Source organism: Somniosus microcephalus, chromosome 8 (assembly GCF_052327205.1).
Source record: "Somniosus microcephalus isolate GS21.2 chromosome 8, FLI_Smic_1.0, whole genome shotgun sequence".
Lineage (NCBI taxonomy): Eukaryota > Metazoa > Chordata > Chondrichthyes > Squaliformes > Somniosidae > Somniosus > Somniosus microcephalus.
This window is the reverse complement of record NC_140994.1, coordinates 37,877,460-37,897,659: the sequence shown is the minus strand read 5'-3', so window position 1 is coordinate 37,897,659 and position 20,200 is coordinate 37,877,460. Positions and strand designations below refer to the sequence as shown.

The following is a 20,200-nucleotide window of genomic DNA, read 5'->3' as shown; positions in this document are numbered from 1 at the left end:
AAAAAGAATGGAAGCAAGATGGCGGCGACTCACCTCGGTTCAGAACGATAAGGCCCGCCCACACACGCACCGATTGGTCGACCGTCAGGTCACCAAAGCGTAGGATTGGTCAATCGTCCCGTCACTCGACCGTAGGAGGGCCCGGCCGCACGTGGCAGCAAGCCGCCGTACGATTGGTCGACCTCGAGGTCACTCTGTCGCTAATGAGCGGATAATGAGATGCGAATGAGCGGAATGTTGAAGGTTTTTTGGATACCGCGGGCGCGATTTTAGCCTGGCTGAAACGTAAATACGCTTAAAACCGTCTCGGAAGCGTAAGCTTTCTTTGGCGGTAACGCGCGCATAGGTACGCCCTGTAACTTTCGAGCGCATAGCCCGCCAGACGCACACGCGATGACAGACAGAATGACAGAATGCCAGACAGACAGACAGAAGGACAGACAGAACGACCGATTTATATATATAGATATATATATATATATACACACACACACACACTGAGAAAACTGATTTAGTTATGAAATAAAAAATAATATGCTAATGAGACATCAATTTTTATTGTATTTATTTTTTTATTGAAATCAATATTACAGCATCTTGTCAGATTTGCTTTTCCTTTCTTACTTCCCCATCTCCTCTGAAGGAAGTGACTCAGCAAAATATGGTTCAACAGCCAGAGGCAGTCTTTCAGTACCTTGCCCAGGTTGCCATTTTTCAAGAGCAAACTTGAACAATGATTATTGACCAGCTACTTGATTGCAGGAATCAATATAGCCAAGTCAGATGCTGTCCTTGCACACACATGTCCTCCACTGGGTCACTAGACAACAATCAGGAGCAGGAACCTTGGTTGTTCCCGATCTTTACCTGGGGACACTGAGGCTGGTGACTATTGAAATGCACTGAACGACGTGCAGTTGCTATATTTGCACGGCAGATACGAGCTAAACACGCCACAGAAAGTTAAGTCTTGTCCATTTCAGTCTAAGTACCCTTTTGACGATGTGATAAGTGTTAATTACTGCCAAACAATCTTGCTGGCACTGAAAATTAACTAATACAAGTGTGGAGTCTCATTCCTTCAGGTTTTAATTGTTGTTGGAGGTTTAAAAAACAGGAAATGGAAATTAATTTTTTTTTTTACTTTTCATTTCTGTCTCATTTTTTCTCTCCCCTAATCCAATCTTTCTTTCCCTCTTTATTGCTCTTTCTGGTACGTGATTTGACTTTGTTGTCCACTCACGCTTTCAGCAACTTGCCACACAAAAACATTAAAAACCTAAACGTGCAAGGACAAGTCTAACTAACGGCAAATGCAGTTAGATGCCCTGCTACAGAAAATTATGGCCCATTATACTTCACCTTTTAATGTTACATGAGAAATAGGAAATATAATGTTCCAAAATGTTTTATACTGCAACAATGGACCTTAAAAAAGATCTAGTGGAAGGAAGCCCGGGGCAGTGCTTCTAATTCAAGGTATTGCACAATTTTGCACGAAATTATTTAACTTTAAAAAAAGCAATTTCCTGGTCTCTGAAAACTGTTCTTCCCTTTCACCGCTCAATTTCAAAAAACAATAAAAAGAAGCTCTTCTTTTCCACACTCTAACTTTCAATCTTGCGGCCCATGTAAAGTTGGATCTTAAGAGATCCCATACTTCCCTGTCAAAATCTCTCCGATCAGGATTGCGCCCCTCCCAAGATACTAAAACGGGCTTAACCAAAGTCATAAACAACATTCTCTGTAACTGTGACCATTAGGCATTATCTCTCCTTGCTCTCTCTGCAGCCTTTGACATGGTTGACCACACCATCCTCCTCCAAAGTCCCTCCTCCGTTGTGCTCAATGGGACTGCTCCTTCTTTAAGTTCCACTCTTACCTATCTAATCACAGTCAGAGCATCTCCAGCAACGGCTTACTTCCCTCCCCTGCACAGTTACCTCCTCTTCCTCATCTGCATGCTGCCCCACAACATCATCTGCAGATATGACATCAGTTTCCACATGTATGCTGCCACACCCAGCTCTACCTCTCCACCCCTTCTCACTTGTCCGACATATATCCTGGGACAAGCTGCAATTTCCTCCAGCTAAACACTGGGGAGACCAAAGCCATCATCTTCAGCCCTCACAACAAACCTGGTACCTTTGTAGGGCTGTGGGGAAAGAGCGGGGGAGTGGTGCTAATTGGGTAGCTCTTTAAAAAGAAATGGCACAGGCACAATGGGCCAAATAGCCTCCTTCTGTACTTGGACTCTAGGTTGTTTGCTTTAGTTTGACTGCTCAAGAATTTCACCATGCTTCTTCAAAAATGATGGCATGTCACTCAAATAGGAATAGCTTCACACATATACAAGAATCCTACTCCTTTACCTCAAATCATACAGTCTTCGGCTACCAAGCCCCGACAGAGACATCCTTTTTTTGATCAGCCGAGTGTCTGGCATGCATAGAAACCCAATGGCCCAGATTTTGCTGTACTAATAACGGCAGGCTGTCAACGCTCACTGTTGTTACTGGGTAAAATTGACAGCAATTTCTGATGTCCGCACATGCGCAGTTAAACGGGGAAATCGGGAAGTTGGTGTCAGTGATACCCTGCTCCTCCACAGGGTGCGCTGTTGCAGTTTTCATCGATCGAATGTGCCCATTTATCGCTATAATAATGGCATAAACTTGTGGTACTTACTCACTAGTCTTGCACTAAGGACCGATAAAAATGTTAGGGCTTGTACAATCAGGAGAATCTGAGTTTTTAATGGCATAATAAGTGATCATTACTGCTGAACAACCTCTCAGGCCCTGAAAACTTAATTTTACATGTGTGGAGTCTCATTTTAAAATTAAAATAATTTTTTTCGTTTTTCTATTTTTCTTTTTAATATCTCTCCCTTAATCCCATGTGTATGTCCCATTCTTTATTTCGCTTCATGCACAATGATTTAAATGTAATTTATAGTTCCTCTTTTTTACTTTCTGCTTTGCACTCTGGATGTCTCAGTGAGGATTCTTCATTCTGATTGGTTAAAGCGCCTCCCTGCTTCTTTCACTGCTCACAGATGTCACAGATCCCCTGTAGTGGGCGCCGCATTCAAACAGATGCCAGATGACTGGAAGTCTGTAAGCAACTGTACGTGAGGTGAATGACGAAAGCTGTTCCTTCGCAGCTCACAGCAAAATTCGGGCCAACACCATGTCTAAGGATGCTATAGTCACTGGTTTCACTTTGCACCAGTGCTGCAGTTACAGTGTAAATGTAGCTTGAGTCCATATTCAAGCCTGATGGTCCACTTCACTTGGGTGCACTAAGACTGCCTGAAAGCACTCTGCTTCACATTGGAGTCAGTTTAGCCTGCTCACCCAATTTACCACAAACCAGTTTAGCATCAGCCTAAACCACATTGCACCAAAGATAAGCTTGCTGTGTACATGCATCACAAGGCTCACAAATTATGCTCAAGAAATCCACAAATGTAGTTAATGTTTGCCGATATGGAGTACGCAGTTTCAGTTGTGGGAAAGAACCAGCTAACCCAAGTGGAGAGAGCGCAGCCAAAGATTGGTAGAGCCAATGTTTAGGGACTCCCAAATGCACAAATGTACTTCAGAGTTTAACCAGCTAAAACAGCGCAGCCTACTAATACACGAGTAGTCCAGCCAGGACAATCACATCCATTAGGACATTGACTTACAGGGTTACCTAGAGCCAAGTGGGGAGAAACGCAGTCCTCAGTGGCAGGTCTACCTCTGCAGGTTCCATTATTCAGCTAGACTGGCTGGCCAATTGTCAACAGTGCCCTGAAGTACTGCCTGGCTCAGGTATCAGACTACAGAGTTTGCCACAAAGGATTGAGTTGGTTCCAAATCTCCATCACCAAGCATGTTATCTTGGAGAAACAAAGAGATCCTGTTTCCCGACCACCGCATTCTGACTCCTGGGTGATTGGCACAGATCCCCTGTGGTGCTTTGAAAGGATCCAGTGTCAAAAACTTTTTGGGGGCAGTGGTCACTTTTGCAGTGTCAGCCTGGAACAATTGCACTGTTCAAACACAGAGCTCCTCCAAGAACCCCTTGCAGAACATGTTTTTTTAATTTGTTCCTGGGATGTGGGCATCGCTGACAAGCCCAGCATTTATTGCCCATCCCTAATTGCCCTTAAGAAGGTGGTGGTGAGCCACCTTCTTGAACCACTGCAGTCCTTGTGGTGAAGGTACTCCCATAGTGCATTTTGTAGTGTATGTGCCTTTAAGTCAGAACTACTTTTACAGCTCCTGTATACTGTAGTACTGGCAGTGACCACACCTGTATATAAGCTTTGCGCATGCCTCTGTACCCCCAGTCTTGAGACTACCCTCCTCCAGTAAAGACCTGTTTATTGTAAATGTACAGCATCCGTGTGATTATTTAATAACAGCATATCCACTGAACCACGGATCCAACAGTGGCGACGAGTGTCGATTCGAATCTACCTGCAACATTAAAAAAAAAAAATAGTCGAGGCCAGGAACACAGGCGTCGACCACAAGCAACCGCCCAGCAGTCAGGCAGAGATTGAACTTCGCAGGGGAGGCTGTGGAGAGCCGGGCTTGGTTCCCCAGCCACGACGAGCAGCAAGAAACCGACGACAGGTCCAGCGCAGACCCTTCCCGAGCAGCGGCGGCTGGAGCCGACCGACGGCGGAGAGAAAGCCGAGCAGCGTCGACGGGGTAAGACAGAGGGTGAAGAGCGCAGGGCGCAGCCGGGGGTTGAACACCGAGCGGCGTCGAGAAAAAGAAAACAAACCGGAGAGAGAGAGGGTAGAGAAACAGCCGGGTTCAAGACTGAGCGGCGTCGAAAAATATAAAAAGAAGAACGCGCAGAGCACAGCCAGGGCTCACGGGCTGAACAGGGTCCGGGGGGCGAAGAAAGGGGAGCGCGGGAGACGCCATTGAGCCGCGGAGAAGAAAGAGCGCAGGAGACGCCATTTTTAGAAGCCGCAGCGGAGAAGAAGGGCGAGCGCGGGAAGGAAGGAAAGCGCGGGAGACGCCATTTTGTGCCAGCGGAGAAGAAGGGGCAGCGCGGGAGGCGCCATTTTTGACAGTTAACTCACACCCAAGGATGCCGAAGAGTGGCAGTATCTCTACGTTCGACAATGAAGTCGAAGATTGGGCGACATATGTGGAACGTATTGATGTGCTGCAGGGCGAATGAAGTGCCAGATGCTAATAAAGCACTGGTTCTGTTAAATTCCATGGGTGCAAAAACTTATGGGTTACTGCGAAATCTAATAACCCCAGAGAAGCCGGTAAACAAGAATTTTGAAAGCATAGTAGAAATCCTACAGGACCACTTAAACCCCACACCGCTGCTGATAGCAGAACGATTTAAGTTCCATAAAAGGGACCAACACAAAGACGAAAGCAATGCTGAGTACCTAACGGAACTGCGCAAGCTATCGAAACACTGCCAGTTTGGAGCGGGACTAGCAGATACGTTAAGGGACAAGTTTGTGTGTGGGCTACAAAGTGAAGGAACCCAGAAACAGCTTCTATCAGAAAAGGACCTTATGCTGGACAAAGCTTTCAGTATGGCAGTATCACATGAAGCAGCCGCAAGGGGCACTGCAGAGATACAACGGAGACAGCAAGAATATGGCGCCAATGAAATGTCCTATGGAACAGGGAAGTGCTATCGCTGCGGCAGAACAACACATGACCAGAAAGATTGTTGGTTCAAGGACCAAGTGTGCAGATAGTGTGGGAAAGCAGGACACATAGCAAGAGTCTGCAGGTCTGGGAAGAAAACCAACAGTAAGAAATCTCCACTGGAGAAGTATAAAAAGGTACACCAGGTGATGGACAGTGGTTCAGACGAACAGAAAAGTGACACAGACTCCGGAATCAAGGAGCTGGGTTGTCTGAAACTACATAAGGTAATAGAAATGGAGGATCACCAGACTATCTGGGTTACACTCAAGATAGACGGAGTCCAAGTGAAAATGGAATTGGACACAGGGTCAGCGCTAACAGTCATAAATCAAAGAGACTACAAGCGGCTATTTTCACACATACCCTTGAAAGCTACAGAGATTGTCTTGAAGACGTATACGGGGCAAAAAGTCTACCCCAAAGGAAAAATAAGGGTGAAAGTGACATATAAAGGCCAGGAAATACCTAAAATGGATATATATGTATTGCCAGATGGAGGACCACCACTGCTAGGACGTGAATGGATCCGGAAGATACAATTAGATTGGCATTCCATACAGGCGCTGAAGGTTGAGGCCAAAAAGGATGACGACGTCACACCTGGATGACTGTCAAAAATGCTAACTGACGCAAAAGAAGTGTTCCAGGAGGGACTAGGAACACTAAAAGGAATAACAGCAACGATTAAAATCGAGAAAAATGCAAGCCCAAAGTTTCTGAAGGCCAGACCAGTGCCTTATGCGATCAGACCAGCTGTTGAAGCAGAGCTGGAAGGGTTGGAACGTTCAGGAGTACTGTCCAAAGTGGACTGGAGCGAGTGGGCTACACCCATCGTTCCTGTAATGAAGAGGTCGTTGAGTAATACGCCTGGGGAACCAAAGAAGGTCCGCATCTGTGGGGATTTTAAGGTGACAGTGAACCCAGTCCTTCACACGGTACAATATCCGCTTCCACGAATTGAGGATATTTTCGCCTTGCTATCTGGAGGTAAACGCTTCACCAAAATTGATCTAGCCCAGGCGTACTTGCAAATGGAGGTAGAAGAAGCTTCGAAACAATACCTTACGATCAACACTCATAAAGGTCTCTATCAATACAACCGGCTGGTGTTTGGAGTAGCCTCGGCTCCGGCTATCTGGCAAAGGGCGATGGATCAGGTCCTGCAAGGGATTCCAGGGACCCAGTGTTATTTGGACGACATCTTGGTCACGGGCGAAAATGATGGTGATCACCTCGCCAACTTGGGGAAGGTGCTCACCAGATTAAAGGAGTATGGGCTACGAGCTAATCGCCACAAGTGCGAGTTTTTCCAGAAACAGATCTCGTATTGTGGCCACGTCATCGATGAAGAGGGGTTACATAAGTCCCCTGACAAGATTGAGGCAGTAGTCAAGGCTCCAGCACCGGAAAATGTGTCACAACTGAAGTCGTTCCTCGGGCTGGTAAACTACTACCGCAAGTTCTTACCAAATTTGTCTACGGTATTACACCCACTGAACACCCTACTGCAAACAGGGTACCATGGAAGTGGGATGACGAACGTAGACGAGCTTTCCAGAAGTGTAAAGAATTGATCACATCAAAAGAGGTGTTGGCCCATTTCAACCCAGCACTACCAATTCATTTGGCATGTGATGCATCACCCTATGGTATTGGAGCGGTGCTGTCGCATAAATTCCCTGACGGGTTGGAGAGGCCAGTAGCCTTTGCGTCTCGGTCACTAACCTCAGCCGAGCGCAACTACGCCCAGATTGACAGGGAGGCCCTCAGCCTAGTATGGGGAGTAAAAAAATTCAACCACTTTCTGCATGGGCAGAAGTTCAACTTGCTGACTGACCACCAACCACTTGTCTCCATCTTTAATCCTAAGAAGGGCGTTCCAGTGATGACTGCACAGCGGTTACAAAGATGGTCCCTGTTTCTAGGGGCGAATCAATATGAAATAGAATATAAAGGCACGAAACAGCATGGGAACGCTGATGGGCTATCGCACCTGCCACTGCCTACTGTGGAGGAAGCACCAGCAGTGGACCCTATCGAGATATTTTATTCGTCAATAATTGAACGATTGCCAGTAACGAACGCGGATATAGAGAAGGAGACCCGCAATGATCCGACGCTGTCTCGGGTATATGAATTGACGGTGAGGGGATGGCCAACTCATGGCGACTCACTGTTGCCAGCATTCTCATCCAGAAGAGAACAGCTGTCAGTATGCCAGGGGACAGTGATGTGTGGATCCAGAGTGGTGATTCCACCCAAGTTAAGGGAGAGAGTGCTAAATGAGCTACATGAAGGTCATCTGGGGGGAGTGAAAATGAAAAGCCTTGCTAGGGCTTATGTGTGGTGGCCGGGAATCGATCAACAAATCGAAGACCTAACTAAGAGCTGCTTAGGATGCCAGAAGGTCCAAAATGCACCACCACATGCCCCTCTACACCCATGGGAGTGGCCCTCCTCTCCATGGCAACAGGTGCATATTGATTTCGCTGGTCCATTCATGGACTCAATGGCCTAGAAATTCAGTATAGCCACTTTTGGGGCGGTAAAGTCGGGCGGGCGCTAAAGTTAGCGCCCGCCGGAAAGTGGAGGCCACTTCGCCGATATTCAGTAGCTTTGGCCAAGGAGTTTGGGCGAGCGCTGAAACTGGCGTTGCACCCCTATCTTTAGGCGCTAAGCCAGCGGTGCAGAGTGATAACGCCGAGGCCGGGCGCAGCGCAGGTGCGGTCATGTTTTGATTGACAGCAGACACCCTGACGCCGGCCAGCTCTTAAAGGGGGAAGGGTCGACTTGGTCTGCTGCCACGCCCTGAATACTGCAGCCCTCCAGCTAGGCCTGAACACTGCTGCTGGACCCAAATAGCGCCTGAAGCCATGCAGAAGGCCCGTGAACGAGCGCAGCGCTTCTCAGAGCATGCTTTGAGGGTGCTGCTTAGGGGTTTGGAGAAGAAAAGAGATATCTTGTGCCCGGACAGTGGCAAGAAGGCTCCCAAGAGGCTGTACAGGAGAGCCTGGAGGGAAATCGCCCAGAGGGTCACAGCCAACAGCGATGTCCCCAGGACTGGTGACCAATGCCGCAAGAAGTTCAACGACCTCACTCGGTTGGTCAGGGTGAGTACCCTTTCCAGTGTCCTCCTCATCCTTGCATGTGCACCTCACATTATGGGCAAAGGGACCTCAAAGGCCTAATGGCCAGCCCTCCTCCAGCAGCTATGGCACTGGCATGATCATCAGTAGCACTTTCTGCACTTGACACACTGGCCAAGCTATTCGACCATGGGAGGCAGTGCACACAACAACAGGGCACCACACTGTACTTAGAGGCCGTCCTTTCTCTTGCAGGCCAAGCTGGCGCAGAATCTGAAGAGCCGGACTGTCACCGGGGGAGGCCGTGTCCAGTTCCAGGAGCTCAGTGACCTGGAGGAGCGCGTGGCTCGACTCATGCGTGCCCGGGTGATTGGCCCCGTTGCTATTGGAGATGCCGACCCTGTGCTGGGCCCCAATGGTAAGGACATGACCGTTTGGACCTCTCTCGTTCCCCTTGCGCTTCAGATCTACATCCTTTGCCACTGTCCCACCAATGCGCATAATGCCACCACTCATGCCTCCCTCGCTGACGCCCTGTCCTCACTCTAAAGCTACTCTTGCGCATTCCTGCTTTCAGCTGGTGAGGAGGAGGTCCCTGAAGCCGCGAGTGTCAGTCCCTCGGAAGAGGAGGACGACGAGGACCAAGAGGAAGGCGGCACATCGGGGGAACCCTCATCTGCGCCAGGGGATGGCAATGGAGGGGACACGTCTTGCCTGGAGGAGAGCCAGGGGGAAGTGTTGCAGGGGGGTGTAGCTCCTGTGCCCAGTGGCGTCCAGCCACGCGGGAAGGGTCGAGCAGCACGGCTGCCTTCTCCCCAGAGGGGGGAAGTGTTGCAGGGGAGGGCAGTTGCTGGGCCCAGTGGCGTGCAGCCACGCGGGAAGGGTCGGGCAGCACTGCTGCCTTCTCCCCAGGGGGGGGGAAGTGTTGCAGGGGAGGGCAGTTGCTGGGCCCAGTGGCGTCCAGCCACGCGGGAAGGGTCGGCCAGCTCGGCGGCCTTCTCCCCAGAGGGAGAGTCCGGCCTCCAGTCCGAAGACGGTCCTCGCCCAGGAGGTGCGCCTCCTTGATCAAATGTCCGCGGATTCGGAGCGGCGCCACACCGAGTTCATGGGGGTTGTGGGACAGTTGCCTCAGGCCATTGAGTCCCTGGCTCATAGTGTGGCCGATTTCGGGGACTCACAGGCCAGGGGTGTCGAACAACTCGCGGCAGCACAGGACGCGAGTCGAGAGTTCATGAGTGGTGCCGTGCAGACACTGGCTGGTCTGATGCGGGCACAGACCAGGGCAGTACGGGCACTCACTTCTGCCACACTCGCTGTGTCACGGACGCATCGCCAGGGCACCCGCCGCGCTGCTGCAGCACAGCGGTCTGGCCTTCACCAGATTGCTGCGCTTGCTGCAGTGCCAGCCCGGCCGAGTGCCAGTGTCTCTGGCGACCAGCGAGCGCCTGGCATCAGCCAGCTTGCCCCCATTGCTGCAGCCGCCACTGCCACTCCCCCAGCAAAGCTGCGACGAGCTGCTGGAGAGACTGATGCTGCCCAGCCACAGCTGCAGCAGTCAGCAGCCGGCCCCTCCAGGGCCGGACCTCGTCTAGGCCGACCCCCAAGGGCATCTGCCGTCACGCTTTGTGCCCCTCAGGAGCCTTCCCCCAGCCTTGCAACACCCACAGGGCCCAGGTTGAGGCGGAGCAGCAAGTCGGGCAGGGGCCGGAGAAGCCTGCACAAGGACTCGCCCTCTCGGCACACCAAGTAGAGTGTGTTGCCAAACGTTTTTTTAGATGGGGGTGTTTGTGTTCTGTATGGGGGGGTTTGTCTTGGTAAGGCCGAGGATGAAGGCCAATTGGATGGACAAGTTTTGTTATTCCTCCCCAGGTTGTGGGAGTGAGATATGTTTTTGACTGTTTTTTGGGGGTGTTGTCTGTTTTTCTGTTTCATGTGGGAAGGGCCCTGAGTTTGTTAAATAAAGCTTTTTATTTATTCAGCTTGTCCATGCGTCATGTTTCAAGTGGTTGTTGCGTTAACCGGCTGAGGGCTTGCGGAGCGGCTGCATTCAGGTGCGTTCATTGCCACAAGCCATTCCCTGACAGGGGGCCTAGAAGTGTCGTTCAATAAGCCGCCGGCGGACGGCCCTTGGACCTTGTGGCTCCCTCCTGGGCTGGTACTCCTCCTCCTCCTCCTCCTCATGGTCCTCCTGCTCGTCCTCCTGAGGTGGTGGTCCAACGTGAGGTGGCAGTGCCTGAGTCCTGCGGATAGCCAGGTTGTGCAGCATGCAGCAAACGACGACGAACTGGGAGACTCTATCCGGCGAATACTGTAGAGATCCGCCGGAACGATCCAGGCAGCGGAACCGTTGCTTGAGGACGCCAATCATTTGCTCTATGATGTTCCTTGTGGCTTGATGGCTTTCGTTGTATGCCTCCTCAGCAGAGGTCCTGGGCGCGCGGAGCGGGGTCATGAGCCATGTACACAAAGGGTAGCCCTTGTCCCCGATAAGCCATCCCCTTGGGGGAGGCTGTGCCTGGAACATGTCAGCCACAGTAGTCTGGCGCAGGATAAATGCATCATGGTTGCTTCCTGGAAAGCGGGCATTGACAGCTAGGATGCGCTGCCTGTGGGCACACACCAGCTGTACATTGAGGGAATGGTAGCCCTTCCGGTTGCGGTAATCCTCGGCATTGTCGATAGGTGCCCGCATAGCCACATGCGTGCAGTCAATGGCGCCCTGCACCATGGGGAAGTCGGCGATCCTGGCAAACCCGACTGCACGCTGCTCCTGCCTCTCTAGGGTCATGGGGAAGGAGATGAATTGGTGTCTCCTTGCGAAAAGGGCATCGGTGACCTGCCGGATGCAGCGATGCACGGCGAACTGGGAGATGTTCGCTATGTCCCCAGCAGCGGCTTGGAAGGAGCCGCTTGCATAAAAGTTCAGAGCCACCGTGACCTTCACTTCCACCGACAGAGACGTCCTGCACATCAGCTGTGGACGCAGATCTCTGTGAAGCAGCTGGCAGATCTCTGCAACCACCTCCCTTCTGAAGCACAGCCTCTTAACACAATGCGCGGCAGTCATGGTGAGATAGGACACCTGCTGGCGGTATTCCCTGAGTGGGTAAGGCCTACGTTGCCGACGCCTGATGGCCCCTCTGCGTCTAGGCATGGCTGCCCCTCTCACACAGCGTCTGCGAGCCCTTCGCACATAATGCTGGAACTGAGGGTTGGAACCCCATGCAGCCCCAATAATATACTTGCAAACAGTGAAATCACAATGAGTCAAATTTCCAAGCTCTGGCCAGAAGCCAAAAATACCTCTCCTATGTTGTCCCAAATCAGTAAGGTCTGTTCCTTGGTCTCTGTCCAGAAATCCAAAGCACTAAAGTCATTGCAGCAAAATGGCTGGCCTTTATAGTCCAGTCTGAGTGCCCTTTAATTAGCGCTCCCCGAGGCCCGCAGGGCCTCTGCTGCGTTCCACTTCACAGTTCTTAACAGCGCCACGCCCACATTGGGCGGGCGCCACTGAAGTTCCGGTTTGGGGCGCACAAACAGCGTTGCACGACGAAATGACGTCATAAGCTGCGCGCGCAGCTGAGCGGGCGCAAACACTTTGCGCCGGCGCTAAATGTCAACTGAAGTTGGGCGTAGGCACAGATCGGCCTGCGCCCGGGCGCTAAGTGCCTAGCGCTCGAAATCTACTCCTCTTATGGCGCTAACGGCTGGCGGACGCAACTGAATTTCTAGGCCAATGTTCTTAATAGCAGTGGATGCTCATTCAAAGTGGCCTGAGGTGATAAAAATGTCTTCAACCACTACAGAGAAAACGATTGCAGTCCTACGGACCATATTTGCCAGAAATGGTTTGCCAGAGCAGATTTGCTCTGATAATGGACCACAGTTTGTGTCCGACGAGTTCCAAAAATTTATGAGAAGGAATGGGGTACGGCATTACACATCCGCCCCGTATCATCCAGCCACAAATGGATTGGCTGAGAGGTTCGTACAAACCTTTAAGAAGGCAATAAAGGCCATGTGCGACGATGAAATTCCACTACAGCATAAGATGGACAATTTCTTATTAGCCTACCGAAACGCGACACATGCAGTTACCAACCAGACCCCGACCATGATGTTCTTTAACCGAAGGTTGAGATCTCGTCTGGACTTGCTCAGACCAAATGTGCGAAGAAATGTTGAGGACAAACAATTCCAGCACATCAATGAGAAGCCGACAAGGAGCTTCAATGTAGGGCAACCAGTCTTGGCCCGTGACTATCGAACAGAGAAATGGCAAGCCGGAACGATATGTACAAGGCAGGGGCCATTAACGTACACAGTGGATGTCGGGGAGAACATTGTGAGACGCCACGTCGATCAGATCTTAGCGTCACAGGAACGCGTCAACCCCATGTCTCGAGTACCTGGGGATGAACCCGACATACCGGTAGCATCTACCTCAGACCCAGTAGCAGTGGAACCCGATGAACTACCCGATGAAAAGGGGTCAGCGTCGCCTCTGCACCAAGAACAAGAACCTCCGGAAAGGCGCTATCCCGAAAGGGTCAGGAAGCCGCCCCAAAGACTGAATCTATAAATGGACTTTTGTTGTTTAATGTACATGTTGAAATGTTAATTGTTATTTGAATATTAGGGGTACTACTAATCTAAAAGGAGGAATTGTAGTGTATGTGCCTTTAAGTCAGAACTACTTTTACAGCTCCTGTATACTGTAGTACTGGCAGTGACCACACCTGTATATAAGCTTTGCGCATACCCCCAGTCTTGAGACTACCCTCCTCCAGTAAAGACCTGTTTATTGTTAATGTACAGCATCCGTGTGATTATTTAATAACAGCAGATCCACTGAACCATGGCTCCAACACATTTAGGGAGCGAGTTCCAGGGTTTTGACCCAGCGAAGATGAAGGAATGGCGGGAATTTCGAAGTCAGGATGGTCTGTAACTTGGAGGTGGTGGTGTTCCCATGTGCCTGCTGCCCTTGTCCTAGGTGGTAGAGGTTGCGGGTTTGGGAGGTGCTGCCTTTAGACAAGTTGAGGGGGGTAGTATTTGATGGATTAATGTCTTCTGCCATGCTGCTTTATTCTCCTCGCCTCCACAGGCTGCTGTTCCTCCTCCTCCTACTCCATAAGGATGACATAGAAAGGTATGCCCATTGAAAATGTCATACCTTCTCCAGGTCACTGTGAGTATGTTGGGGAACTGGGGATGGGAGTGGGGCATTCGGGGTCCAAAAATGTAGGGGTGGGGTGAGACTACAGCACATTAGGGAGGGGGTCAAGTGCAAGTCTCAGTGAGAAAAACTGTGACAAAAATGAGGTTGAAAAAATGTTTGTGAAGCCAGAAATCAGAAAGCGAATACGATAGCAAAATACTGCGGATGCTGGAAATCCGAAATAACAACAGAAAATGCTGGAAAAACTCAGCAGGCCAGGCAACATCCATAGAGAGAGAAATAGAGTCAACGTTTCAGGCCGACACCCTTCGTCAGGACTGAGAGAAAACACAGGAAATGAAACAGATTAAAAGGCCAGTTTGGGGGCTGGGAAATGGGGATGAAAGAACAAAAGAGAAGTGAAGAGACATTAAGAGGTATTCAAAACGAGACGAGATGGTGATAGGACTAGTGGAGACAAAAGACGGCTCTAGATTAGGTGTGAAATGCGCTGGCAGAATGGGAGACAGCTGCCATGTGGGAGAGAAAACAAAGGGGAAGGGCACAAAACAAAGGTGTAGATAAAAAATATATATAAAAATGTAATAGGGGCCGAGGTTATGATCTGAAATTGTTGAACTCGATATTGAGCCCGGAAGGCTGTAAAGTGCCTAATCGGAAGATGAGGTGCTGTTCCTCGAGCTTACACCGAGCTTCCGTGGAACAATGCAAGAGGCAGCAAACGGTGAGGTCTGAGTGGGAATGGGGCGGTGAATTGAAATGACAGGCGGCCGGAAGCTCGGAGTTACCCTTACGGACTGAACTGAGGTGTTCCGCAAAGCGGTCACCCAATCTGCGTTTGGTCTCCCCAATGTAGAGGAGACCACATCGTGAGCAGCAAATACAGTATACTAGATTGCAAGAAGTACAAGTAAATCGCTGTTTCACCTGGAAGGGGTGTTTGGGGCCCTGGACAGTGGGAAGGGGGGAGGTATAAGGGGATGTCACTGTACTTACATCTAGACAAGTTCTTGTGATGGCAGAATTTATCCACTAGATTGCGCTCAAGTGTTTCCTCAGCTCACAATCAAATTCAAAATACACCTTTCAGTCACACCCAGCACTAAAGTAAACCAACTGGAAACCAGTTCTCATCCTCAATTAATACTACCCCAATTATAAAACAGAAAACAAATATAGTCTCAGGATAACAAGTTTACAAGTAAGATTTTTACACCACATACCTCTCAAGTTCTTGCAGCTCTGTCCTATCAACCTGTTTGTCGATGCCTTCAGGTGAAAGAGGAGGTGGTACAGATGGAAGAGGACGAACTATTGGCTCTTCGCAATCACAAGACACAGAATCACTGGAAAATGCAAAGCATGACAAGACATCTCAAAACATGTTCTCTCTTAGTTTCATAAAAAAAGTAAATTGACAGCAGATTTTATTGCAAATTGTTGCTTAATAAATAGTGAAACAATAATTTATACACAGACAGTCAAATCACCTCAACAAAATAGAATTACTTCAACTTGGGCGTCTTTATTCACATATTTCCACATCTCAAAATATTTCCATCGTGCAAAAGCTTCCCTCCATTTTCTCTCTACCTTAATAACCTCAATGCACACTGGGATAGTCCCATCTACCTGTCGACGCTTAAAGCAGTTTGCCTCTATTCACATTTTATCCTAATCTAAATAACAACAACAAGGCCATGCCTTCTGTTGCCTAGGCCCTAAGCTCTGGAATTCCCTGCCTAAACCTCTCCGCCTCACTACCTCTCTTTCCTCCTTTAAGATGCTCCTTAAAACTTAACTCTTTGGCCAAGCTTTTGGTCACCTGCCCTAATTTCTCCTTTTGTGGCTCGGTGTCAAATATTTTGTCTTATAATACTCCTGTGCAGCGCTTTGGGACATTTTACTACGTTAAAGGTGCTATATAAATACAAGTTGTTGTTGTAATCTAAATAAATTCATTGAACGTCAGAAAGCTAGTGAAAAAAAGGAGCTGAAACTTTAAAAAAAAACCTTTAAAATTAGTACAGGTGCCTTTCTTAAATATAGTTAAAAAAGTAACTTTCTATTGAATATTGCCCTTCTAAAAGATCCAAAACACAAATGTTTTCAGAGATTACCCGAAAGGCATTTAGGATCGTAGTGACCGTTTGTAAACAGCGTGGGGCTGAAAGCACATGGGATGCGATCCCAGTATTGTTGGGATCACACCCACCGGTGCCCTCCAGTGATGACCCCAACAGAGTATGTGGGGTCAGTGGGAGGGCACTTGAATAGCATGGGGCCAGTGAGCAAAAGTACCGCTTTGTGAGTTGGATTCCGATTTCCAACGGAAACTGATATTGGTTAATTGTGGCCTGATAAGTCACAAGGATAGAAGGAGAATAGAAATAACAAATTGATGTAACAGGAAGTTCTCCGCTAAGGTTAAATTAAATAAACATTGTTAAGGTACTGAAGAGGAAACTTTTCAGTTTTGGCCTTCCTCTTGCCTCGGATACCTTGTGTAGGATAGTAACATTTCTGCTCAATCACTGTACGCCAAATAACCTACAAGGCACCTCCTTAATGAACTGGCTGGCCTTCACACGTCTCAGTATTATAGGCCACAGTACCACAGCTAATAGTACCAAAGCTCATTCTTGAATTCTATTAAATATGGTCATTTTATATCCTAATAAATATATATACAAACATAGGGATAGATTTTGAACTTTATTGCCTGGGCATAAAGCATTTCCTGGGCAGAGTGCAGAGAGGAAAATCAGGTGGAGAGGATCACACACCCGTAATCAGTCCAGCTCCGTGATGGGCGTGCAGTCCTCCCTATCTCTTTAACCTCTCTGTGCTCAGGTGCTGCTTAATGCCCAGACTGTAAAGACCATAATTTACCCCATGATCTTGTTAAAAAAAACACTTTGGCACCACATACCTCACAAGTTGCTTTTGCAGACCTGTTGTATCAATGGTTGGCTTGTCGACATCATCAGATTGCAGAGGTGGAAGTGAAGGAGGTAGAAGAGGAAGAGGAGGAACTACAGTCTCTTCACTATCAGAAGACCCGGAAACACTGGAAAATAAGAAGCATAAGCAACAACATTTCTTAGAACATATTCTTTAACAACAAAACAATGGTGTTGTTGGTTAACTTACAGAAATGCTTCCACTTACTTAACCACAAAACATCAATGACAAATAGCTAAAATAACAGCATACATTTTGGAAATTTGAATCATGACTGTTTGCACTAATATCTCTCACGTTTTGAAACTGACCCAATTTAAACTCAAACTCTGGGCTGGAATTTGCCAATGGGGAGCTTTTGGAGGCGGAACTCCCACTTGTCGGGTTTCAGTCCCGCCTCCATCAACTTCTGGCCAACCCACGCTATTTTCCCTTGATTGACCTTGTTAAGCCTGCCCAGTGGGTTTAGCAGGCTAATTAAGGGAAAGCCGGTGACAGAGAACGTCAGCGTATGATGTTGCATCTGTCAAAAAATTTTGACAGATGAATTGTCATCGTTTGACAGCTCTGTGAAGCTGTCAAACACTGACATTCTCTGTTGTTTGACGAGTCCTTGTATTCAAGACCTCATCAAACTTCTCTGCTGAGCAGAAATCAGATGGCTGTTGCATCGGAGAATGCAGCAGCCATCTGTCATCTCTGCCGGTGAGATGCAAGAGTCTCCTGTTCCCCAACCTCTTTACAGGCAGTTAAGTGGCTGTAATCCCCTTCCCGCCTCGGGGAGGCGGCTCCCAGCACGGGTCGGCTACCCACCTCCTGGGAAGATGGCACGGAGGCGGGTTGGGGACGGGATGGGCACACGCCCCCAGATTCAGCCATTTTCCCGGCAGTCCCACCTCCCCAGGGCTGGCAAAATTCCCCCCTCTGTTGTTATTGCCTTTGTATAATTCAAAGCTTTTGTTATTTAGAACAGGAAAATGATGTTGCTTCTGTGCATACAGGCCGTGCATGCTGTGGTCAATATTCTCTAGTGCTTGGCAGTCAAACCCGTGGTCCTTAAAGTGACCATTGGAGGCTGCCTCCCGAAAGGTTAATTTTTATTCAGTTACTTTTCTTATTGTGGAGCCAGGAGATGCAGGAGCGCTCCTCCCGGCTCCACATTAAATTCGCGAGCCTCTGCTAGCCACCATACACACCCCTCCCAATTGCCTCCCAGCATTTCACCTCCAGGACTCTGCTTACTGTCTCAGCCAGCGGCCAAGCCAGACAATCTTTGTTCTTCCCAGGACCAGCGAGCTACCTCTGGAGCCGTGACGGTGGCACGCAGCTTGCTGGTAATAAGCAAATGAGGCCGGCGGACCAATTTTATGCAGTCCTTCGGGCACGATCCAATTTCTAGGCCGATGGGTGTTATATAGTGTGAAAGGAAGTACAGTCCCCACCACTTAAACCGCCCATGTTTAAAGCAGGCAAATAGCGCAAACCATTTCCATTACCATTATTGTCAATTACAAAGTCACCGCTTACAGTGTATTAAGTGCTCTGGCTATTTCGGGCAGAAGCGATTGTTCAGTGAGGAGTTCGCACCTCATTCAGGTGCAATTATTTTCTATATTTAATGTCCTCTAAGGGACAGCTTGCACTGACTGCAGTAAGAAACATGTTCAGTGAGTGGTTCGCACCTCGTTAAGGTGCAATTACTTTGTATAATTAATCCCCTCTAAATGGAACGGGATTTATTGAAGCACTCAAGTTTGGCTTGAATTGTGAAACAGCCCCAAGTGGGCAGACGAAACGCTTCAAGGACACCCTCAAAGCCTCCTTGAAAAAATGCAACATCCCCACTGACACCTGGGAATCCCTGGCCCAAGGCCGCACAAAGTGGAGGAGAAGCATCCGGGAAGGCGCCGAACACCTCAAGTTTCTTCGCTGGGAGCAAGTGGAAGCTAAGCACAAACAGCGGAAGGAGCGCACGTCAACCCAAGCACCCCACCCACCCGCCCCTTCAACCATCATCTGCCCCACCTGTGACAGAAACTGTAGGTCCCGCATTGGACTCATCAATCGCCTGAGAACTCATTTTTAGTGTGGAAGCAAGTCATCCTCAGTTCCGAGGGACTGCCTAAGAAGAAGTAGTAAAATTTCACACACCTCTTCTTCTGTCTCCTAAACAGATACCATTGTGTGGAATTATGTCTTGTATGCAGAAGTTTAAGGGAGAAGTTAACATCCACAGGCTGCACTAGGATTACAGGAGCATCCATTAGCCTATGAAAAATATCTTCCTTTTTGGTATCAAGTGTCCCTGTGCTCCCAGAAACCACAAGGATCGATTTTGTGAGGCATGTCTTCTTTTTATACCACCTTATAATAAAAGGGAGGGAAAAAAATCATGCATCTTTATATCAAGCCTGGCCCGGAGATACATTCATGGTGATCTTTCTCCATATCTCAGCTTCTCCTGTTTCCTCGTATGCAGCAGTTCACATCATAACAATATAACTCTCTTTTCTTTTTGGGGTCCTTTCTCTGAGTCACATCATTGTTGTAAGCCTAAAATGTTGCCAATAGTGACTGCCGTATCCAAAATAGTTTCAGACTGGAAATTTGCCTCATCATTTCAACAATGCCATTTGTGAAAAGCTCAAACAGTGGTATCTTCAAACATAAACTTCTGTATGAGGGTTGCATTGATTAACCTCTTCAGAAATACCACATGGAAAAGACTACAGTGAAACCACTGTCCAGCACAATACAAATGGATGGTTTGACTGTACGATAAATGTTGGAGGGGTCATTGAATTATAAGCTCTCCTTTCAAGGTACAGTGATGGTATCTTTACTTATGGATTTGTAGATGGCTTGTTTTGAATCATGGTTCCACTGACAGTTACATAAACTTGCTCAAAGTGTTTCAAACAACTCAACAGATTCACAGTTTGTCACTTTTTCCAAATACAGTATCAGAAATATCTTTTAATTTTCCTTCAGCCAGAGGCTCACTGGTTGCAAATATATTTTCTGTTTTTCTCCACCAGGTTAATGGAGTAATATCACAGATCCTCTATAAAGTACTGTATAGTAATGAAACCTTCACTGACTTAAACAAACTGGATATAATTTCTAACACATTTCTACAACAAACTATAATGACAATTTATTGTTAAAAATAGAACCCATCAGGTTTAGTTATTTTTGACATAACAAGTTTCCTCCAAAGAAACTTTAATTCATAATTAACTCCATATCGGCCTATTCCCGAGGTCCCCACCATCACA

The 20,200-nt window shown here is 48.3% G+C and overlaps 1 protein-coding gene across 12 annotated transcripts in view; it reads right to left on the bottom strand.

The window, feature by feature from the left end:
• The window catches only part of LOC147113459 (uncharacterized), a 364,793-nt gene that overhangs the window by 152,936 nt on the left and 191,657 nt on the right, over positions 1-20,200 (bottom strand). For all 12 annotated transcript variants that reach the window (XR_015079214.1, XM_085994578.1, XM_085994586.1 and 9 more), the window contains 2 exons: positions 16,891-17,028; positions 15,182-15,304 (listed from right to left, as the gene is read on the bottom strand). Coding sequence is in view for 11 of the 12 variants with exons in the window: in XM_085994578.1 (XP_085850704.1) it covers positions 15,182-15,304; positions 16,891-17,028 (261 nt within the window). In the remaining variant the exon portion in view is untranslated. The remainder of the gene's footprint in view (positions 1-15,181; positions 15,305-16,890; positions 17,029-20,200) is intronic.